Source organism: Porites lutea, chromosome 4 (genome assembly GCF_958299795.1).
Source record: "Porites lutea chromosome 4, jaPorLute2.1, whole genome shotgun sequence".
In the NCBI taxonomy this organism is placed as follows: Eukaryota; Metazoa; Cnidaria; class Anthozoa; order Scleractinia; family Poritidae; genus Porites; species Porites lutea.
Window position 1 is genome coordinate 14,025,357 of NC_133204.1, and position 24,424 is coordinate 14,049,780.

The 24,424-nt window shown below is 38.4% G+C and overlaps 2 protein-coding genes across 2 annotated transcripts in view; both read left to right on the forward strand.

Moving 5' to 3' along the window:
- On the forward strand, positions 1-23,462 carry LOC140932596 (nucleolar complex protein 3 homolog). The gene is made up of 20 exons (XM_073382109.1): positions 1-293; positions 1,372-1,547; positions 1,982-2,178; positions 3,797-3,915; positions 5,034-5,076; positions 5,569-5,662; positions 6,146-6,210; positions 6,941-7,066; positions 7,458-7,529; positions 8,825-8,881; positions 9,633-9,791; positions 10,431-10,511; positions 11,458-11,631; positions 12,873-12,936; positions 15,752-15,823; positions 16,892-16,962; positions 17,748-17,858; positions 18,618-18,838; positions 19,717-19,963; positions 23,322-23,462. The coding sequence occupies exons 1-19, from the start codon at positions 103-105 to the stop codon at positions 19,949-19,951; spliced, it is 2,328 nt and encodes a 775-aa protein (XP_073238210.1). The 5' UTR covers positions 1-102; the 3' UTR covers positions 19,952-19,963; positions 23,322-23,462.
- Positions 21,718-24,424, forward strand: part of LOC140932598 (perlucin-like protein) — a 14,302-nt gene continuing 11,595 nt past the window's right edge. The window contains exon 1 of the mRNA XM_073382110.1: positions 21,718-21,868. Coding sequence (XP_073238211.1) covers positions 21,814-21,868 — 55 coding nt within the window. The 5' untranslated portion in view covers positions 21,718-21,813. The remainder of the gene's footprint in view (positions 21,869-24,424) is intronic.

Here is a 24,424-nt window from a genome sequence, read left to right on the forward strand (position 1 = left end):
ATCCAAGATGGTGGACAGTCTGGCGGAGTTTACTGTCCACCGATAATTCGTCTTTAAAAAAAGATTATAACTTTTTACTGAAATACCCAGCACTCATTGACAATGGTTAAAGGAAAAGGAAGCAAGAAGGGCAAGAAAGCAGACAGGAGAGCGTCAACAACTGCCTTGAATGGAACAACTGTGGACGAAGATGTTAATTGTGGGGATGACAATGATCCACTTGACCCAGAAGACTTGGAGTATTTTCAGGATTCTAATAGAAGTTTTGCGTTCCTCCAAAAAGTAGTAGCTGAGTAAGTTTGTGTCATAATTATATGAGCTCACCTTTGTTTCAAATCTGGTGCGTAAACTTCGATTTCCCAACGTTACGCATGATTCTACAGGTTATTTTGCCTTTGCGGCGCATCGTAAAGGTATCATAATTATTTTCACTACTAATAGGGCAATATTTCTTACTGGTATTTAAGGAATGAACGCAGTCTTTGTTATCTGCAGGCTTAGCAGAACATGAAGCAAACCTTGAAATTGTACTTTGCAGTGTATATGCATGTGATCCATTAATTTTACATTAGTGCCACTTACGATCTGAGGCCGAAACGATGGCAAAGTTGGGGCCGGACGATCTTCGGGCCAGCGAGCCATGCGAACCATGCGAGCCATGGAAAATACAAAGTTTTATGAAATTGGAAAAGCATGAAAAATGTTTTCTGGTTAGTTCGCTTTAGGTACATGTATGCGAGGTTTTGCCGCTTGAGATATGCAGAATTGTGCAGTCTTGGTCGACTTTCACTGATTAGGGTTAAGTGCTCATTTTACTGACTAGGTTTAAGCACTCATTTTGTGGATTAGGGTTAAGTGCTGTTTAGGTTAACTTATTTACAACTGTTTTCTCCGGGTACTCTGGTTTTCCCCTCTCCTTGAAAACACTTCCAAATTCTAATTCAGTCTGGAATGCAGAAACATGTTTCAACAAGTTCTTAACAACTCTTAAGTGCTCCATGGGTTTAACAATTTTAATACAAATGTCAATTTTTTGCAGGGTCAGGGAGCCCTTAATATACATGTAAACTGCAACTCTTTTTTTTAAAAACCTTTTATGTTCTCTGGCTTTTGCAACCAGTCTAGCAGTCCGGTCCAGTTTAACTCTTAAATAACAGATTTGTGCAGAATTCACTTCTATAAAACAAAAATGAGAATAATATTATTGTATTAAGCAGTTCATGCATTAGCTGGTGAATCTATCTAGTGCGAGATTCTTGTACTGTAACTTGTCATGAGATTAGGAGGTATTTTTGGTCCCACTTAAGCCTAATGTGGCGAGACTTAGATGCAAATTTGCATATTTATAACACGTAAATTTTTTCCTTTCAGTGTGCCAGGTAGCAGAAAGAAACGTAAAAGAAAAAAGATAGAACAAGAAGAGGAGGCTGATTATGAGAAGAGACCAAGAACAATACAAACTGAGCAGGGAGGCAATGAAAGAGCTCTACTGCCTATCAAGAGTAAAGACAGCATTATACCAAGAACAGAAAAAATACCCATCATAGGTGTGTACGTTTACATGTATTATTTGCATGGATACTTTTGTATATGTTTTGTGCTTCAATTTAATCCTTGCTTTATGAATTTTATTTTTCTTTTTTTTGAAGCTGATCGTTATCTTACATTACCATACCCAAAAACAAAGGAAAAAGATTTAAGCCAGCAATTAATTGTGAAATTTGTTTTCCCCTTGCCAAAAATGTTGTTGTTCACACTATATTTGTAGCATAAATCCTGAGACATCGCAATGAAAACAGAAAATTAATTTTGTTTTATAGTGTTCATTTCGGTGTTTTGTTCTGGAATAATAATTATTCAGAATGCATTTCTGATGAAACATAAGAACAATCAAATACCTGATAATTCTTATACACATGCATCCGTGACCATCTTTCTCAGTAAATCCAGCATTTCAGATATTTCCTATTTTTTCTTCCAGATCTTCCAGAACACACTCAACAGACAGATCCTGTAGATTTTCTACCTGAAACAATCCACCAGAGTACACAGTCCCCCACACTTCCCCCCACATTAAGTATGGTGGAACTCTTCAACAAGAGGAGACAGAAATTAATGCAAAGAAAGTTTCGGATCGCTAAACTGTCAAATAGCATTTTGGAAAACCCACAGGAACGTGTAAGTAAAGAGGCAAAGTGTTATTCCCATCATGCCCGTTACTGTCTCATGAATTATTGAGAAGTTTCCGCCCAGATATAGTTACAATCTCACAGTTGCTAGTATAAGTGCAGTGTACTTATCTCCCGGGTAAAATAAGCTTTTGACTTTTTTTCTTTGCTAGGGTTGCTTTGAATAGCCTATTTTACAGGTAAAGCTCAGTTTCTGAAATCACTTGGATTGTGGTGCATTAAAGGAACTGCATAATGAAGTACTCTGGGCAAGGATTCATTTGTTCCTTTGATGCACTACTATCTGAGTGATTCCAGCTCACTGATGCTGATCCTGATCATTTCAAGGGAAAGTGCCTTAAGTAAATGAAACTCAGAAGCTCTTTGCACATTAATTTTATTTATGTTTATGTGGCACAGAACAAAAAAAAAAATGGCAAATAGCAATTTTAGCAGAAAACTGCCTCTTTCTAATTAAGTACAGTGTACTCCAATTTTTTCTTATTTTCCTAAATTTGCACTCCTGTGTCAGCTTGTTTAGTATTTATTAAAATTTTTCAGTGCATGTGCATGTACATGTACATGTACATGCATGAGTGCCCCCGTATCTGACTAACCTAGCTGTTTAATGAACCCTTTAAGCCCTACAGTGTTACGCCCCCATATCTGTTCTCCATGCTTTTCCTTAAAGAATTACATGAGAGAATTTGGTAAAAAATCAAAGTATTTTCTGTTTTGGAATTATTATTACTTTTTTATAACCCTTTTTCTTGATACTATATAACAATTATTCACCGAAGTGGAGGTGGCTAGTCCTGGATATTTACCAAACTGTGAAGCAGGGAGGTAAATATCCACGACTAGTCACCGACACTGAGGTGAATAATTGTTTTAGTATATACTAAAACAGTGAGATAATTGAGCACAAAAATGACAATTTTTAACTCAAATACTGTTGCTAACGATTAAAATTTTGGCGCGTAATGACCGGGTGGCCGTGGCCGTCACTTTTTCTTGCCGACAATTAAAACTTTTGAAGGCATTTGTTTAGCTCTTGCGGGGAAATTTCTTCAAAAGGAGTTGTGAATTCTTTTTGTATTTAAAATCATTCTATAAAAAAAAGATTATTAAATTTAGTTTTAAGCTTATTTATGAACAACTCAACTAAATAAAGTAAGCAAGACTTAAACTTAATTTGCATTTGTAAACAAAAACTTTTTCACTGGTTTTATCGATAAATTCGTGTCAAAAAGACAAAGCTTTACCTGTTAAAACTTCCAATCCGAACTTCGTCACCTTCTTTGTGTATTTCGGAAACAGCTTGCTTGATTAGTTGTGAAATTTCTTTGTTGGTTTACAGCAGCAAACCGGGAAGGCATTTTGCTCGCAACTTACGCGACTTTGGCATTGCTTGCTCGGAGGAACTGGAGGTGAATCATTGAATAGTGCAGGATATTCACTGATTGAGTAGCCAATCAGAGCGCGCGAAAAACACTATCCACTGTTTTAGTATATACTAAATATGGATATTGATAGTAGAAAAATAATGTTGGTCACACCTTGTTGGGTAGGTGCCAGAAAGTCCTATTCACATACTAATTTATTGTTGTTGGTTATTCCCTTGCAAGGTGTCTGAGTTGCAAGAGCTGTGTAAGTTGTGTGATGAGAGGGACACAGATGTTAGAATTACCACTAAGAAGCTGGCCATGGTATCCCTTTTGACGGTTTTCAAGGATATCGTACCAGGGTGGGTTTGCTGCAACTCGGCCTGTTGCTTTACTTTCTATTCTTAAATGTAGGCTACATGTATGTTCATACATGTACAACTGTACCACAAGGGTGTCACTAAGATTTCAAGTTGCTAGGTAATTACAACAATTAGGCAGGGAATAAAACAGCCACAATAGTTGGGATTTCTCTTGGTTCTTTTTTTCTTCTATTTTCCTATGAAAGTAGCTGGGGGCCACATTCGTACATGTAGTAGCTGGGGGAAATCCCTGGCCCCCACCTCTTAATGACAGCCCTCAGCCTCCTCCTCAGGCGCTTCGTTTTTTGCATGGCAGAGGCGAGCGCGAAACGAGTGACTGGCGATGAACCACAAGGGACCATGGGAAGGGTACAAACTTCCCGTCTTCCTTTGCGCGCACGTTTTCATCAAAAGAGAGACGTCTGGGTATGAGGCAGGACAGCCCTGATGTCAGATAGCTCTTGCACCAACATGAAAACCTTACCAAGTAAGGCTTCTGTTCACACTAAGAACATGCAGTTTGGCACAATTTCTGTGACAGAGTGAAACTACATGTACACCACACTGATCTCAAAAGAGGTACATCACATAATTATTGTGTAGGTATTAATGCCACACTTTGGTGTAGTGTCAACAGGTATTGAGACCGTAGTGGAAGTGAATAAGTAGGCATAAGGAATGGAATCCAATGACCCGGAAGTAAATATTCAGGAGTGAGAACTGAGATTTAGCTCCCCAGATCCTCTCAGCCATCTGCTCCTGCATGATGTTTGATGGGTATGAATGATTTGTTCCAGTTCTGTGCAGTTGTAATTCACACTATACCAGCTAGATAGCTTGTCGTGTAGGCACAAAATGATATCTGGTATACTATAATGTGACTGCAGCCTTTGGATGTCCTTATATTGGTGAGTCATCACTAATAAGAAGGTCTCATTATCTTGCTCAGGAGATAAGCCCTCAAATACAATACATGTAGCTATGAGTTATTTGAAAAAGGTTATTCGTGGGCAGTGCAGATGTGTTACATTTCATACTTAGAGACCAGAGGGTTTGAAAAAGTGCAAGAAAACAAAGATGTATGGCTAATACCTGTATCTTCTGCTTTCTTATTTTAGGTATCCAATTCGGAGACTTACAGAAAAAGAGCAAGGTGTAAAAGTGAGTGTCTCTTCATGTACAAACATTCCAAATACTGCACTGTGCATAGTAAATAGGCAACCTTTATCTTTAAGAAGTGTACACAGATGTTATAAACTCATCAAATTGAAAACGTATCTGAAATTAATGCAATATCCAACTTTTCCTTTTGCTGTAACTTTCTTTTCTTTATATACAATGTACATGTTCCTGTACTAACTTCCTGTAAGCCAGTTTCACTTCAGTTTTGTAGACGTGACTTGTATTTCTGATAAGTTTTATTTTGGAAATTGTGCACGCAAACGGCACCATCAAAAAGTCATATTTTCCACTGTGTACACTCTCATAGACACCATTATCCATCTCAAGTAATGAGCGATGAGTTATTACAAAAATACGTATGCATTTTTCATGTATACAGTTATGTTGAAGAACTGCACCCTGTGGTTGTCTGAGACGTCTACACATTTTTAATATGTGGTAGAATAATTTTCCCACTTTTTTCACATTTAGTTATCTAAAGAAGTTAAAAAACTGATAGACTTTGAAGAAGGATTGCTAAAACACTATCAAGAATACTTGCAAATCATGGAAACTACTGTTGAGGGTACTTATTAGCTATTTTTATTTGTTGTGGGGTTTTCCTTCAAAGTGAACCATTTTTCTTTGTGAAATAAATTGATGCGTTGTTGAAAATAAGTGTTACACTTTGTATGTAACAGTGTGATAATATGCTGCAGTACGTGTTTCAGTCAATTTTATTTGATATGATTTTTATGACAATTGCCATGTTATTCTACTTACTTATTCCTTCAATTCATTCTTAAGATAATACATAGATTCTTAAAAGCAGCAATTGGTTAACAAAATAATTGAGTGACCATTCTTGCTTCCTTTTCTTAAAATAATTATACTTTAAACTTTATTTCTAACAATTCGTCACTGATTATTTATCACAGGAATATTTTTCTTAATTTAATTTTGTTATTCTAACCTTCTCGTTGTTGTTGGAGAAATACAAAATACTCACTCCTTAAAAAAGTAGTCTATTTAAAGGTCATGTTTCCTAACTTGTACATAATTATTTCAGATTACTCCAAGAATCAAAAGACAACCTCAACTAATGGTGTACTACAGAAAAATGTTGCATCTGAGGTGCAGTAATACCACATTAAATATTGTGTAATGGCTATAATGCATGGATGTGGTTCCAGTTTGCAAGGAGCACATCTTAAGGGGTGGGGTAGGGTTATGAGCGAAGGAACCAAATCCCCCCCCCCACCACCTTCCTCCTTCTTGTATCCCCGCTCTATGACTCGTTCCGCTCTCCACTACCTAAACGCCTACAATAGGCTGAATAATACAAACACCGTTGAGGCTGTTTTACAGGGTAAGTCTAAGTCAGGGTAAGTTATTTTGAGCAGTACAGGTAGCGACAGTAATTTCCTCTCCCATGGCATTTGGGAACAGATTTTTTCTCCGGATAAGGCTTACCCTAATAAGATACATCTTTTTAAAGTCTTTCTTGTTAAATGGTCTTAGTCAATTCTCCCCCCCCCCCCCCACCAAAAAAAAAAAATGAATAAATAAATAAATAAAATAAAAAAAAGAAATAAATAACATTTCCTTTTGTTAATTTTTTAAAAAGTTAATGAAAAGTACTGCGCAAAAGTTCGGCCGGAGAAGTTTCATTTGAATGTCGGGTTACATAAGATCTTGCCATAATAAAATATTGCTCCATAGTTAGGGTGGCATAAAATCTTGTCATAATTTCTCCATGAGTGAAAGAGTTAACTTGAAACTGGAGAAGTGGACCAAAATTAATGATACATGTACAAAGCGTAGTTTCAGTAACACTGACAATGCATTTTGAATGTCGTTTTAGAGTGTGATGCTTGTAGCAGTGCAGTGTATGTGTGATCTACTGACATCTCTGCCCCATTTTAACTTCCACACAAACTTGGTGGCTGTGCTTGTACCACGAATGAACGATAAATCCTTGGATGGTCAGGTCAGACAAAGGACGGAAAGCGGTCGTTTCGCCCACACGTCGTTTCTCTAACGTCCCGGTCGCGAAGGTCTTGAGTCGTTTCGCGTACTAAACGAAACGAGAGCTACACATACAAAAACCTAATTTTCTCAGCCATGACACGAAAAACGTCTGATACGCATGTGTTACTATACATATCGTTCTTTAAGCCGTTAATCAGGTGAAAGAAGTTGGGGAACTGACTTAGCGTGGTAGCGAAACTACTTAGGCGGCGAACAGGACGATAACGAAACGACCGCAGATCCAAAGGACAAGCCTTTTTATGAAATTAGAACTTGTTGTAGCTATCTTTTATGCGATTTTATTTTTTCCTGAGCGATCTGAATGTTTTTGCAAATCTTTGTCATTTCAGGTTTCAAAGTTGTGCTACAATGCCTTTGTCACTTTGTTCAAACAAGATTCCGTTGGTAGTGTTTCGCTTGAGGTAAATTGCTCGTCACTGCCAGCTTACATTTTACGCAAAAAAATTTCATTATCCAGTGCTTCGGAGTTGATTTTTTATTTCTTCATTATAATTTGTGTTCAAGATCATAACGGACAGTTTTTCACACGAAACGTTTAGGCTATGTTCACGCTATATCGGATAGCTTTTGCGTAGGCCCGAAAACCATACCAAAAAGGGTTCTATTCACACTTAAGAACGGTGATTTTGGCGCGATTTCTGTAACGGAGCGAAGCTGAGCCGCGCCGATCTTGAAAGTGGAACGTCATATATCGGATGGGTTCTTTGCCACATATTGGTGTAATGTGAACGGGTATTCGGACCGTGGCGGAAGTGAGTAAGTAAGGGCGATGACTACAATCCACTGAGACGGAAGTAAATATTCAGGAGTGAGTACTGGGGTTTAGTTCACCAAACCCTCTCGGCCAACCGTTCCAGCGCGATGTTCGATGTGTGTGATCATGAACGACGTGTTCCAGTTTCGTGCCTGTTACTGTTCATACCTGTCTAAACGAAAAGCTATCCGTTAAAAAGTGAACATAGCCTTAGAATAAACATAAAAAGTCAATTTCTTCCCCCTAAAAACTTATTAGCAGTAATTAAATACCATTAAGTAAGAGGGCTTAACCAGTCCCCACCATACTACTCATGACCTGTTCGTTTCAGAGTAAGCTGTATCTATTTAGTTTCTCCGGCGCTTCATACCATTGTTTTTCGATTTCAATTTTCGGGACGATATTTTATGCCGGAAAGCTTTTGCGATGAGGCGATTGTGAAATTTATATATTTTGTACCGAATCGGTTTTGGACCGTTTTGTGTCGTGGCTATTCGTACTTTACCGGATCAATTTCTTGCCAGTGTAAAAATTGATCATTGTCAGAACATAGGCCCCGTTGCCAAACTTGCTTATGTTTTAATTTTGCCGTGGAAACAGTTTTGCCGACTGTCTAGCCTGAGGGAAGGTTTCTTTTTTAGAAGAGAGGGAAAAAGGAAAATATATACAAGGGGGAAGGAAGACCAAGGCTTCCGACTGTTAGCCCCACCCTGTCCCCACTAGGCTGTCAAACAACCTGGTCACTATTGATTATAGCTGTAAAAGAACACGTAAAGGAATTTTATCAACGTCTATAATATGGAGACAATCATCACTAACGTCTCGATGACTCTTGAACAACAAGGAATACTCACTTTATTTATTGGCCTCTAGCAGGCTTTTATTTTCAGACAATATGCAATTTTCTTTGCTTGTATTGATTTCTTGTTTTTATCTTGCTAGACCGTGAGAGTCATCAGTAAGTTTGTGAAAAGTAAAGGATTCAGAGTACAGCCTTGTGTTAGTATATTTCAGTGCTCTGTACATGAACTTGTATATTAGTGGTTCTCAAGAAAACAGTAATGGAAGATGCTATAGGCAAATCTTTGTTTACATTTTTTGCATAATTAACAAATGCTTATCATTATCTGATTGCGGAAGCTAATGAAATAAAAAGTCTTATTATTGAAAAAGCATAACAATTTCAGTCATCTCTGAAAATTTGAGCCCAATATACCGAATAGTTTCGGAGAAATTCTCTTTGAAAAACCTCAAACCTTACAAATAATGAATGAGCTCATTAACGTTTTTGCCACCCATCAATTTCGCAGGTTGTGATTGCTGCTAGTTCCATTGTTATTGATTCCAAAGAGCTGAAACTTACTAATTTGTATACAGCTAAATCAAAAAAGGTTGCTTTGGTAATTTTTCATTGAACATATGGAACAATGCAATGATTTACTTGAGTGATCACGAAGCAATAGCTTTCCAATGCGCAATTCCCAATGCCCAATGCAACCTTTATTGAATCTGCTGTATACGGCGACGTCCTTTATGGGATGACCCGTATGCTAATGAGCAAAAATGTCACAACAATGACATCAGCAAGGATTCGCATCAGGTCTAAGCCCCTGTCCACACGTATCCGGATATATTTTCAAAAAAGAGAGAACTTGTCAAGGGAGCTCTTGGGGGTGGGGGAGAAGCTCCCCAGTGCTCCGCGGAGAGACTTTCATTTTCATGTCTTTCATTTTACTAATTTTTGCTGCAGGTTTTGGAAACATTTCTTTACTTGCGGATAAACCAGCTCGATATCCAATCACTGAAACAGAACAACGAGAGGAAAACTGCAGTAGAACTGAAAATTGAGAAAAATAAAAACAGAATGGAAAAGAAGTTGAAAGGAAAGATGTCCAAAAAAGAGAAAAAGGTATGCCAGCCTACACTGTACTGTATTAGCAATATTTAGCAGAAGAGTGGGATTGCCGCTTTTTTGAACTTGATATAAACAATGGTCTTCAATTACAGATGTACATGTAGAGTGTAGAAGTTTCCCTTTTAAACGGAGCTTAGGTCCACGAGCCAGTTCACAAAATAGACGTTGTTTCAGCGGTCTTTTATCTTCCGTTTATTAGAAGCCTTTGAATGAACTCACAGTTCGTGTTTTGTTAAGTTTAACATTAATTTTTTTAAATCGTCTGCTTGTTTATTTGATTTAATATCATGGGTGCCAAATTACTCGTTTATTTTTTGCGCGAAATTTCAGCGTTTATTTATAATTTCCCATGTGAAATTACAAAATTGCTATGCTATTGTTACGAATTTCTCAGTGCCAAGATGGCGTAAAGGTTGAAAAACGCTGTGAATGAAGAAGTCAGGGCATTGAGAGTCGCTTCAGAAAACCTAAACTCACAAAAGAGCCGGTACTTTGTCGAAAAATTAAGAAAATTATAAACTTAAGCCAAAATTGAAGCTCTAAACTTTTCAGTGTATGGAGTTAAAAACCCACAATTGTGAGCCTAATTTGTCACCCAAGATATACCACATTAACACGATTTGTGGTCTTCAGAGAAAAAGAGAGATGAAAAAACTGGAAAAAGAACTTCAGGAAACTGAAGCTGTGGAAAGCCAACAGAAGAGAGCAAAACTGGTGAGTGCTGGTCATTATTTTTTTTTCCCTTTAAGAACATGCAAATTCTCCATAGTGATCTCCATACTTTTTCTTAAAGAATTAGTTGAGAGAATTCGATAGAAGAGGAAAAAATTTTCCCCTTAGGTGATCATTTTATTAATTCTCCAAGTCTTTTCTCTTGACTACGTATTGATATCGTGAGGAGAAAATTGACGTTGGTAACTCCTTGGGACGACAGCGACGGCAGCAAATACGTCACTCAACAAGGCAATTCGCGCTGTTTCGAACTCCATCTCTGTAATTCCATCTCGTGTATTTTGCGTGAAAAAATGCTTTTTCTGGAGTGTAGTTCTCAAGGTTTGCGGAAAAAAAAAAAAGAGAGTATCGTCATCTGGCGTTTTTACGTCCTCCATAAAAAGTGAAATTTGAAGTTTCACATCATACTCGTGCAGGAACGACAACGAAATACACGCAAGGGCCCTTGTTTGATCTACTATAAAGCTACTGCTTCAATGATGCACCCGTTAATTGTTGCCGCCGTTCTGGTTGCCAAAGGTCCCTAGCATTTTTACTTGACTGTATACGTGTAGCATGAATATCTCAACACCACTTTTGAGACATTTTACTTGAATTCTTAATGTGTTCTGATAGCAACTTCCTTGATTTCGTTCATTTCATTGGAGTCTTTGGGTATTTCTCTATCTGTAGGTAGTGTATTTTCTATTTTCGAAATCTTCATAATGCACTATGTTTGTCTCCGAAAAATTTGGCATAAACTGTTGTTTTCAAATGCTCTTGGAAGGATTGCGTATTCCCAGGATCATTCGAAAACAATGGGTTATGTTAAATCTTAGTGCGGGAAAAAAAAAAAGAGTATAGTACAGGGTTTTAGAAAATATTTAATGCCTGGCTTTACGTACTCTGATGGTTTACTAATTTAGAAAGACTTTTAAAATTTTTACAGCAAACAGAGATCCTGAAGTTTGTTTTTGTGACATATTTCCGTGTGTTGAAGACAGTTGGCCATTCACCTCTCTTGTCTCCTGTTCTGGAAGGACTCGCGAAGTTTGCGCACCTTATCAATGTTGACTTCTTCAGTGATCTCATGGCCGCACTTCATGATTTACTAAACAACAAGGTGTGTTATCTACAATAGGGTTAGGGTTAGGTTAAGCAAAGACATTAGTGAGCATCGCTCGTCAACTGGAAGTGGATTTTTGGCATTCGTGGGCAGTGGTTTTGTCCAAAGTTTCGGGCAAGTCGTCGCTATAATAGTAGACACTTACCAATACACATTTGGTTCTGGTTGAAAGTGCGTCGCTCAAAAAACGTCTTACATGAGCCCGGATACTCTTAGTTACTTTTCTTCGTTTTTCAGAAAACTCTAAAACGATGGTAATGCATTTGTACGATAGAATCCCTTACAGAGCTTGCGTAATGCTAGTAGTATAAGATATATGACATCATCGTATTTAAAAACGTCCGTTTTGGTCCGTCTACACGAAAACGAGAAGCATTCGTTTTTAAGCATCTCCACTTTGCGATATTTGAAAGCGTGTTTTTCTTGCTGCAATGAAACATTCTTGTTACTTTTGCGATTTTTGCCAAATTTGCGACTTTCTCCAGATTCATCTTTGCCTTCTTTCTTAATGATTGTTTCGTTTGCTAAAGTAGTTGTGTTTGCGAGTTTTTCGCGTTTTCTGTTACCAAGTTTTCAAAACATTGCAGACAAAATCCTTGTTACTTTTACGAATTTTGGTACAGTTTACAATTCTTATTGAGTATGTTATTCTTGCTGTATTTGATATTCCTTCTATACATTTCTGCGAGCGGTTTCTTTTAAAATTTTATTTTGCTAAAACTGCTACCTTGTTTTGCTAGCATTTTTTTGCTACAGCTTGCTTGCAATCCTTGTTAAATTGGTCATTCTTGCTAGATTTTCTATTTCTCCTATATATTTTTGAAAACCTGGGTTTTTGGTACCAGGAAACGCCAAACAGGTGTGGACGGAGGGCTAAAACGGAGAAAAAATCGCCGGTTTTTTAAAATATTCGGATACGTGTACACATCCACACGTAAAATCTCTTAAAATTAGGCATTTTCACATGGTAGGCGTGTGGTGACGGAATGAAATGTACAAAAAATCGTGATGCAAGTGCAAGCCTATTGCTTTTTTGTTGTTCTCGTTGCCTTCGCTGTCGTCGGATCTTAAGGTTCCTAGTATGGCCAACAGTGCTTGGTAAACAAGCCCACGCCAGGCCAAAGGTAGTACCTTATTGGTCCGGCCAGCTGGCGTCCTCCCACTGTGCAATCCAAGGTGCTACTGATTGAGCTAATTACCTACCGTGGTTCTAACTGTGCGTCGTGTGTGTTTTGCAGGAACTATCCCTTAGGGAGACGCTCAACTGTGTCCTTACAGCTATAAAAATCCTATCGGGCCAAGGTTAGTAGCGGCGGTTTTTTCCATCAGAGACCTTTAGATTTTATCACGAGAATGACCACGAGGACTAGATTTTCTCAATACTAAGCCGTCTTTTCACGACAAGTTTTAGTGAGAATGTAGCAGTTTCGGAAACAAGTGCTCAATTGGTAGAAGTTGTATCATTTTGCGGTAGGTAGAGAACCAGGCTTAACCGCGTTCAATAAAAATTACCGTGCCAACTTTTTTGGTGAAAAAAAAGAAAGAAAAAAAAAAGTACACTGAAGCTTTCCGGGGTATATATGTTTTGAGAATACGCGAAAAAAAATTAAGTTAAATCTCTTCCACGTGGTCTTCCTCGTCCTTGAGTCTTAAGGTGGCTCCGTAATTAATACAAGAGCATTTAGCTGTGACAAATTTTCCGTCATAACTTTTTCGATTTCAGCGCGATGGCTGCGAAACTTTGCAAAAAACAACAGATATCATTCGGCTATAATACGAAATATTCCGATTTCATTGCTGGTAAATATTTCTTGAGAAATTAGCGCTTAAAAGGATCCTACTCTTCAAAGAAAATTTCGTCTAGTAAAAAATTTTGCTGATATTTTTTAGTGAAATTTCTGGTATCGGCTTTAATTGATATAATAAATATGCCAGAGGAATTTCAGAAAAATCGTTGGGGCAGAAGTCCGTAACTAAAAGTCGCTCAAAATTCAGCTGTGAAATTGTTTTGGAATTTCAAAAATAAATTACTATCAGGAAGAAGGAGATACCAGTTTCAATTTTCGGGACAAGTAAATTCAGTGTTTGCTAATTCTGAAAACAGAAGCTGATTGCCTATCGTGCTTTTCTTTAAAAGGTACTTTTCAGTTTTAGAAGCACTATAAATTGCTCCTAACTTTGCTCTGACGTCGAATGACTTGTTCCTCGACATTTTTAAAATATCCCTTGGCGGTTTTGGTTCAAACTCCTGCTATATACATTTTGATGTATTGCAATGCATCCTCAACGGCTTTTCTCGCTGTACGTTGTTTCCAATTCGAGAAAAAGGTATTGGGATTGTAAGCTACATTGTATCGAAGCTCAGATAGAACTGTCCAGCACCTTTGTTTATGACCAGAAAATAAGCACGAGCGGCAGCTCTGCGAGGAATTCGCACCTCAGCCAGGGGGGACGAATGACAATGATGCCCATGTATGTGAACCGATCCGTATAAACATGTATTGCAGAGCAAAACATAATAATCAAGAAAAAAATACCCATTCATTGAAGGAAGGAGTGACAAAAATTTCAGAAAAAAAAAAAAAAATTCACGGGCAGTATTTTTGGGATAATTTTATTTTGCACTGTGATGTTATTCGGTTTACAGGCATGGTCATCATTGTCGTTCGTCCCTCCTGGGGTAGGTGCGAATTCCTCGCAGAACTGCCGCTCGTGCTCATTTTATTGTCATAAACAAAGGTGCTGGACAGTTCTTTCTGAGCTCTGATACGAGGTAGTGTCCAATCTCAATACTTTTTTCCTGAGTTGGAAGCAACGAACAGCAGTAAAAGTCGTTGAAAATGCATTGCAATACATCAAAATGTATGCAGCGGGAGTTTGAGCCAAAACTGCCAAGGGATATTTTAAAACTGTCGAAGAACAAGTCATTCTACTTCAGACCAAGGTTGGGAGCAATTTATAGTGCTTCTAAACTAAAAAGTACCTTTTAAAGAATAGCACGATAGGCAATCAGCTTCTGTTTTAAGAATTAGCAAACGTTGAATTTACTTGCCCCCAAAATTCAAACTGGTGGCTCCTTCTACCTGATAGTAATTTATTTTTGAAATTCCAAAACAATTTCACAGCTGAATTTTGAGCGACTTTTAGTTACGGACTTCTGTTCCAACGATTTTTCTGAAATTCCTCTGGCATATTTATTATATCAATTTAAGCCGATACCAGAAATTTCACTAAAAAATATCAGCAAATTTTTTTACTAAACGCGATTTTCTTTGAACAGTAGGGTTCTTTTAAGCGCTAATTTCTCAAGAAATATTTTCCATCAATGAAATCGGAATATTTCGTATTATTGCCGAATGCATGATATCTGTTGTTTTTTGCAAAGTTTCGCAGCCATCGCGTTAAAAACCAAAAAGTTATGACCGAAAATTTGTCACAGCAAAATGCTCTTGTATTAATTACGGAGCCACCTTAAGGTCTCTTTTTGTTTGCAACGTAACGGCTGGGAGGAGCCTGTGCCGAGCTTTCGGGTAGTAAAGACAACACAAAAACAAGCCAAGCGAAAATATGTCTCTCGTTATCTGTGGAAGACGGGGTGCGGTCAGTTCTCGCATCCGTTTTTTGTATCTTGGAGCCTTGAACAAGCTAGGGCGGAAGAAAAGAGTAAATGCTATACTTTATAACAAACGCGTTCTAGTAATATTCTAGGGAATCTAGGGTTTCAGCACCGTTTTCAAGGCGTTTTTTGCAAAAAAAACTTTCCGATGTGACACGTGTTACCCCAATCAAAATGGACCATTTCTTCAAATTCCCGATAATTAACGGCCCAGGACAGGCCAGGGCCCAGTGTAATGTCCTTTTAACTAACGACCCTGGAAAGCTGTTATTGTTTTCATTCAAGAGCGAGGTTTCAGAAGTTTTGCGGATAACATGTTAAAACTATCGGTTGACAAAACAAAATGAGGTGGCTTGTTTTCTAGGACCATCGCCTTTATTCTTTAGATTTTGATTTGAATATTTGGCTGTGGAGTAAAACACTGTCCATTGAGTCCCACTGAGTTAATAAAAAGAGCTCACCTCGGTCAATAAGAAGCTGTGTTTGCTTGTCATTTAATAGGCGAAGCACTTAACATTGATCCCAGGGGGTTTTATAACACGCTGTACACTAAACTGCTCCAAGTTCATGTTGGTAAGTGTGCAAAAATAGGAAAAACGTAGCTGCTGTATTCTTTCATTTTGTCAATAGAGAGTTAAGTGGGCCATGTCACAGGATATTGCTGTTTTGGGTCAATTATGTACTAAGTTATACTTTTCTGGGAAACTGCCCACCTACCCCTCCCCTAAGCCTCCATTTTGCCCTAAGTGAAAAGTAAGTTTTAATGTTGGCTAAGGGGAGGGGTAGGTTGGCAGTTTCCTAGAAATGTTTAATGATCCGTATCATTGCTTGCTGTACCCAAACTCAAAATGCCCTGTAGAGAGCAGTAACCATAATATTTGTTTTGGAGATTTTTCTAGGAATACAAGAGAGGACTGAGAGTAACCTTTAAAACTTTAAAAGTGGGCCCAATTTTTTCAAGTTTCAATGTCCATCCTTGCCATCATTAGCAACGGAAGACAGGAAACATTTTCAATGTCTAAATATCTATAGTCTTGAATAACAAACCCCAGACCATTTTTTGGCTAGCCAGCATCAAATGCCAGTAGATAAAAAAAAAAAGTTCATTATAATTCCTTGCTTTCATTTTCGCGTTCATGAAAACATGCTTTGGAAACCTATTTATTTTCATCGTCTTCGGAAACTTTAGGAATCATATCCCTTAACATATAGGAGTAATGGTGCTTTTCGTCACTCAGAAAAGTCGAGTTCGGGACAAGCCTTATGGCGCTCTCCATTTGTCAGAACTGGCTGGCCGGACCACTGCCGGACCAGTCATTTTGAGAATGAAATCGGCCTTTTCCAAAGGGCTTTTGCTGAAAAACCATCTCTTTCTTGCACACTATTTATGATTTGCCTGATCTGGCTGGATAGTTTTGATTAATAGTGAAACTCTCATTACGACGGGAAGGGTCTTGCTGCTCCGTTCTGGCAAATCGAAAGCGCTCTAAGAATCCAGTCTATCTAGGGTAAACTAAGCTTAAGCACCAGTTGAAATGATTACCGATGGCAATAGAAAACCGGAAGCACCCGTTTGCCGTTTACCGTAACCGTGGTGCATAAAATTTCTGATGTTATTTGTGCGTTTGTTTATTAATAAAGGCTTTAGCAGCCAAGACGTTCCCGTAGTGCTGCAGTGTCTTGAGGAAATGCTAAAGAAGAGAAGAAAACAGGTAGGAAGGTTGCATCTTTTGGAAGTTTAAAATCCTTGGAGGACAACAACAACTGTATGACTCATCAGGCTCACACTACAGAAACTTTATTTGCGCTGAGTTGACCTTCAATATGGCTGGCCGAGATTAGCATTAATGTTTCGTTGTCAACTGTTTATGGCGTCAGTGGATTTCTCGGAAAGTTTTTTTGGCTACCATCTGTAGTGCATCTTATAGAACTGAAAGGGTTGGTGAAAGAACAATTTTTCGCTTCAACTCAGTTATTCAGTAGTCTTGCACCTTTTCACTACCTCTTATTAAATGGCTCATTATACGTTTCTGGGAAACTGCCCACCTACCCCTCCCCTAAGCCAACATTTTGCCCAAGTGAGAGGTAAGTGTTAACGTTGGCTTAGGGGAGGGGTAGATGGGCAGTACCCCTATATGTCGCAGCTCTTCTGTTTTAGGGCTGAGTTCCATTGTTAACTTTGTTTGTTCATTGTTTCCCCAACCAACTGACCATTTTGCAGTTGTGGACTTAGTACCCTAGCCTTCCAGTGAATGTGAGGCTGAGGGTTAACCTTGTTTTGATTCAAACCTCCTTTGCTTTATTATGGAAATTGTCCTTTAAAATTACTAGTTAGCATAAGAATAACTTGATTTACATAATAAAGCAGGAAGGTTTGTATCAAAACAAGGTCAACTCCAGCCTCTCTTCCATCCATAACTGTAAAATGGCCTATTCAGTAAGGTCTTCTGAGAGCTGCAAGGTCTGAATGTTGTTGCTATTTTTTTTTTTTGCCCAGGTTCCCATACAAAGGGTGGCAGGATTTGTAAAACGCCTTTGTACCGTAAGCTTGCAGTCTCAAACAAATGGGACACTGGCTTTTCTGTCTTACGTGAAGTCATTTCTACAGGTAAACAGATGTCCTGGATCTAGAGGTTTTTCTTAATTTTCACCCACCCAACAGTAAGGAACGTCGGGGTTTCCATTTGCGTGGACTGGAAAAATTGATAAAAGCCTATTGGACCTGGTAACCTGTAACCAGGGGGAAATCTCTATCCCTCATAAGCTCTGCTTCTCGGAGATTTCCCCGCCACAGTCATTCCTTCCAAATTGTATGCTCATTTTAAATTTAATATTAATTAACTATTTATTATCTTTTCTATTCTACTTGAAATTTATTCTGTGTGGCAAAATAATAAAAATTAAAAAATTAAAACCAGAACACTATTGTCATTTGCAAAATCGTTGTCACCTAAATACTGAAAACCATCAACGAGGAGACCCAACTATTTTCCATGTGCAGTTTTATTCCAACGTGAAGCAACTACCAGTTCTCTCATCGGCTATTACGTCATTGATGCGCGTTTGTTTACTCGGAGTGTGGCAACGTTGTTACCATATAAACTGTCGTGGTAACCGAGAAAATAATCAGGTCGTTTAGCTCGTAAAGACAAGTATAATTTAGTCATGCTGTGTTTTTCCAGTACTGCGCTGGCTCGACATTCGTTCCTTTATAAATATTTTCAAGAAAGTCGTTAAGTCTCATTATTCAAGTTTTACGATTTTCTGATGACAACGTTTCCTTCATAGTGGAGTGTAAAATGATTTTCCTTTGCTCCGCAGTCAACCCAGTTATTTACCTCACGTACTCTTTTTTTCTCCTTTCTAGTCTCATACTAAAGTGCAAGCAATACTCGACAGTGAGAGCATGGGCACTGGTTTGTTTCGACCGGATGTCAATGACCCAGAGCTGAGTAATGCTGATAGCACGACAGCCTGGGAACTAGCTCTGTTGGAGACTGGACACTATCATCCAGCGGTGAGGATCGCGGCTCATCACGTGGCCGAGGGAGCGCAAAGCAAAGGACAGTTCTCTACTATGATGAGAATGTAAGTTAACTAAATCATTTGTGCTGAACGGTTGGACGAAAAAAATGTATGTAATCCTTCTGGGCCTTGTGGTTCGAAAAGTAGACAACACTATCCACTGGATAAATCATTATCCAGTAGATTACACAATTGCTTTTCCCAATACTTATCCACTGGATGGTGATTTATCCGCTAGTTAGCGCTATCCAACGTTTCATAAGGGAGGGCTTGTAGTCTAGTGATGATAGAAAAAACATCGAAACGTTAACCTACGTTGATCTTAAGGCCCGGTTCAAACGTCGCATTTCACCTGTGCCCGATTCCATGCTATTGTTATCGCTAAATTGTAACAGATTTGGCACATGTGAAATACGACGTTTTAAACCGAGCCTCGGTAAAAAACTCTTCCATGCTTCTACCCCTATTTATTTTTCTTTTTAGCATTGTTTGAAGGGGTTATGTCTCGCTATTTCTTAGTTTCTTTTTACAAAGCTAAAACGTTTTTCACACCAATTTAATTCCAAAAATAATGGTCAAATTTATTACCGGTATTAAAAAAGCTGTTTCCTGTCGCCAAGAATGGACATGCATTGAAACTTGAAAAAAGTTGGGTCAACTTTTCAAGTTTAAATGCTATGCCTGGAAAAATTACAACACAATTTGCAATAATTAGTGTTTCGTGGTGAACTTCTTCATAACGCAGGGGCACCTAACGACGGTTTCCTCCTAAATACATTGAAAACACTTTTTAGGCTATCCAGAGTAGTTTTAGTTCTCTAAATTTAAGTAATGACTCAAGCACCTAAAACAGTGCTCGCACCTAAATTAGCAATATCCTCGTGACATATCCCCTTTAAGACAACGTCATTGCCATTAGTTGTATATTCTGTAATCCACAGGTCGCCTTTGGAATTCTGGGAACAGTATGACTCGTCCGACATGAAACTTAATCCTGACATGGTTGAAAACGCACAAAACAGAAAAGAAGTGAACTTTAAGAGAATAAAACACATGAAAGAAGGGGATTGGAAAAGCTCTGATATAGAGTTCAGTATAAAAGCAGCTCTGGACTTTACTGAAGCCAGCAGTGTTGAAGTGGTGTTTTTTTTGCCAGTAAATGCAGCAGAGAGATAGTATTGCACTTGTGTAAGTAGTTCCACGAACACCACATGAATGGATTGCAGTATTCTTTAAAGTTAAGAAGCTAGAGTTGCTCCCTTGCGCTTCTTTCGTGCTTGGCAAACCTCCCAAGTGCATTTATAACTCCACTGTTGTTCAGCTGCAGCGTTTACCACCTATGTTCTAACGTCAGAGGCCGTCAGATCTTAAGACGAGGGCAACTACAAGGACGAAAAACCCTTTAACTTAGCCTCCATAACGATGAGCGAAGTGAGGCGAACCCAGCTTTTTGCGCGAAGCGCAAGACGAGCACGAATTGCGAGACGAGAGGGAAGAAAATAAGTTAAAAAGAAAAGAAAAAATGAGAGAGCAAGTTAACCAGAAATATATTATAGTTGTTTTAATGCCGGACCAGGGTTGCTGTTTTCTAAGACTAGAAATGACCCGAGTAAAAATTTCCCTCGTCTCGCGCCTCGCGCGTTCGCCTCGCCCTGCTCATGCTGTTATGCAGGCTAACTTAAAGTAAACAAAGTATTAGTATACTTATAATAACAACTTTATAACAATCAGTGTTATCCGATATCTGAAATTTACACTTAAGCAAAGTTATTGCGAGAGGTCCGACAAAATATCTAGTAAACTGTAACAATGCAGGACTTGCAACGTGCTTTAAATGACCAGTATGAAATATTGCATGACCATTTTAAAGTATTTTAATATATATCATGTTACCCCTTCGGATTGAGCCAAAACCACACACCTCCCAAAGGCCTTTAAACTATGATGATATTAGCGCGACGTTTTTTATAAATAAAAGCGACTGTGTGCATGAAGTGCCGAAAGGATGTGATCGTATAACGTTGGTGGTCGTTACCAATATACGTAGAAAAAAGGTGTTTCCACGGTTTGTTAGTAGATCCTTAGGCTCGATCACGCGGGCTTACTTTCGTGGCTTCAAGAAATTGGAAAAGGTTGAAATACAGCTGAATATTATGTATATTCAATATAAGTATAAAAACTCGTTTAATAAAAGTCGAAATTCTCCTAATCAACAAAGGAAGGTGTTGGTAACTAATTCAGTAACTTGAGGAGAATAGATGTCCAAGGACGTAAGGGGAAGACGTTGGACCTTTTGACCGGATGCCACTAAAGTAACAAGAGTTTGAAGTCTAATTTGTTAAATCTTCTTATTGTTCAGTGAAGTTTTTTTCCTCTTAATAACAACTTTGTGCACGTAGACGACTATTTCTTTCCACGTGCTCAATCTTAGTTTTTACTTTTCTCTTATCCGTTGCCTTTGCAAAGGGCCACACTTTCTTGCAAAGATGAGAAGCGTGGCGGGGAAAATTGAACACATACAGCTGATCTAGTTTTTATGTTCGGAAGAGCGTACATCACGTGACTGAGAGTCTCATCAACTAATAATTTACGCTTGACCCGGTCCAAAGATTTTTTTTTTCGTGGCTGCCAAGACTGAGACACAATGAGATACAGCTGTATCTAGCTTTTACGACTCTTATTTATTATTAAAACCAAGTTTTCCGATTGAAAATGACTTGATACATGTTCATTCGGCCGTAACTCAGTACCTTGCGAAGAGAGGTTTCTCTCTTGCATGGCTTTTAGCGTTGTTTACGAAGTCATTCGGGTGGCTCAGTTGTCTGTCGCGTGGTTGGTTCGTTTACGCCCTGTGAGAAACTTAAGCCTCGCGGCCGGAACAGGACCTTTGCCAGCATTGTATTGTTTCTTTCCGGCGATATCTTTATTACTTAGTCGTTCTTCACTCTCGTGCCAGTTCAGTAAAGGCCGTCTTAACTGTGAGAGGAAATATTTCCAAGTTCCAGAGATTTGAAACACGCCGGACTGGATTTGCCGAGATGAAAGTGCTTTCAGTAGTTCTACCTCTCTTTCTCGCGATTTCGTGCGTGTCTGGTAAGCAATTATTTAAATACAACTGTAGCTTTTCGTTTCAAATGCGAAACTAGGATAAAGAAGTTAGCAAAAAAAGTCATGTGGCAAATTTGGTTTAATCGAGCAAGTAGCAAAATAAATTTCAGAGATCCGAAAGATTCAGGGCATTTTATAAGCAATTATTTAATGTCTAAATATATTTAGTGCACGGTATTAAAGTAAACTCTGCCTCAGTGCTGTTCTCAATTTCATTTTTTTTTGGTGCGTTCTTTCCAGTTAAGAAAAAGCTAAGAAGGTAGGTTCAAAAGAAATTGTGCCTTTTGGAGCATTCGTCAGGAAAGCATAATGCAAAATTTTGGTTTCAACGGCTATAAGTTTGCGGAACCCTCAGCGGCATGCACCTTAGATACGCAAAGCGACTGAGCAGATGATTTGAGCCGGTTAGGCTGTGTTAACGGATTCAGCGGTCGTTTAACGATGGCAGAGTACATTGTACCACTTACGTGAAGCTTGTTTATCCTCGTTTTCTTATTTTGCTGAAGAGCTGATTTTTCTGTTGTTTTGAAATATTTTTGGCTTTAACCAATAGCCGTGAGCAAGATCAATCTTGATCTGTGCGAACTACAAGCTGTTTGGCTCTTCAGAGAGTTTCTCGTTCAAACGACCTAACGCTCGGATGGAATCACCTTGTACCCAACATGTATGATTCAAATTAAAGCATATAGAACAAATTATCAGGGTTTTTACGATTTCTATACGTGTTACTGAAACAGCTTTTGAAAGCTCTAACTAAAAAAAAAAAAAATCGTTTATCGCTGTGATTCTCGCATAAATTTTCGGACCTTTATGGGGAAGAAAAGTGCAAATTTCTTTCTTCTTTACCTTCCTTTTTTCTATGCAGTGGAAAGTAAAAAATACATTTCAAACTGCGAAAAAATAGATGAATTATCAATAATTCTCAAAAACAGTTTGATAATTAAAAAAATTTCGTCAAATCGTTTTGCTTTGTACACCAGATCAACAATCTCTTTTCTTTCGAAATAGTTGGTCCATTTAGATAGGCAACTCTATGCGCCTTAATGTACGTACTCTACTTAGTACATTTGACCTTATGCCTATGTTAAAATGCGCTATAGAAGTATAAAATACGTGTAAAACACGAGCTGTGAAGAAAACTGTTGTGGTTCACTTTATCCTCGGTTAATTTTGTTTCTTCTTTCCGTGTCATATATACTGTCGTAAACAAAAAGAAAGGAAAACACAATTTGAGATAAGGATAAAGTTGAGCGAAAGAATATGCGGGAACCCCACTATGCCTCTGTTACGACCCCATACATTTTTGTGGCAACAGATTTCGCTACCTTTGCGGATTCCACGAAAAATAATTTAAATTACTGGTAATTTGAAATCATTGCTTCGCCACATTTTTTGAACTATTAATGAACTTTGGTTTTGTCTTTTGACACATTTCTAGGTTACCATTGTCCTAGAGGCTGGATGCAGTTTAAAAGCTACTGCTACTTTGTGAGCAGCTCCATCAAGACTTGGCACCAGGCCCAGGTGTACTGCAAAGGACTGGGAGGAGAACTGGTGAAGATAAACAGCGACGAAGAAAACGAGTTTGTGTTGAAGCTGGTTCACAAACGTGCACCATCAGTGTCGATGATTTGGATTGGACTTAAGTGGAACACGCGCGTGCGAGGCTTCATCTGGTCCGATCTCTCCATTCCTAAATACAGGAACTGGGCTCCTGGGGAGCCGAATGGAAATGCACGGGAACCGTGTGGAAACATGTGGACTGGGAACACTACAGTTCTGCCTACACATGCTCCTGGTTATTGGAATGACCGTATTTGCCAACTGATGCCCCGTTTTCCCTGTGGCGTCGTGTGCAAAAGCCTTGCCGAACCAGACGAGGCAAGCTCACCTCTGACACTAGCAAACGATGATGCAATATAAGAATGTGATTCTGAGTTCGTTACTGCAATTTTCGAATATGCTTCACTTTCAAGAGAAATAGAATAAGACGTTTGGATTTCTTTTCATTTCTTCTATTGTTTTCACTATTTGATGCTGATATTTTGTGTAAACAATCTTTTGTTTTTTTCTTTGTGGTATATTTCATAGATTTACTTTTAATCAGCTGAACAATTAAACTCATTTTACGAGATCTGCGGTGAAGATTTTCTTTAAGCCTGCCTGGTTTATGATTTCTGACTATATTAGGGAGCTTAAACAAAAAGGACAATCAGCGACGGGAACGAGAAAGTCACTAATAAAATAAATTCGTGTTGTATTAAACGGTTCCTTGCGATACTAAACTCTAACTCGCCGAATTTTGTCAAATTTAGTGAGTTTTTAAGGGGAGCGCATGGTATTTTGGTAACCACACTGTAATGTCTAGCCTGTTCAAGGCTCCAAAACAGTAGTGCAGTAATGCAGTAAAAATTGATGAGAAAAACGCGTCTCATTTTCACTTGGCTTTCCTAGTATCTGAGAGCCTAGCACAGACTGTCTAGTGTCGAAAGAAAAGGAAACGTGTGTGCTTTCCTCCATAAAAACGTCACATTGGAAAAT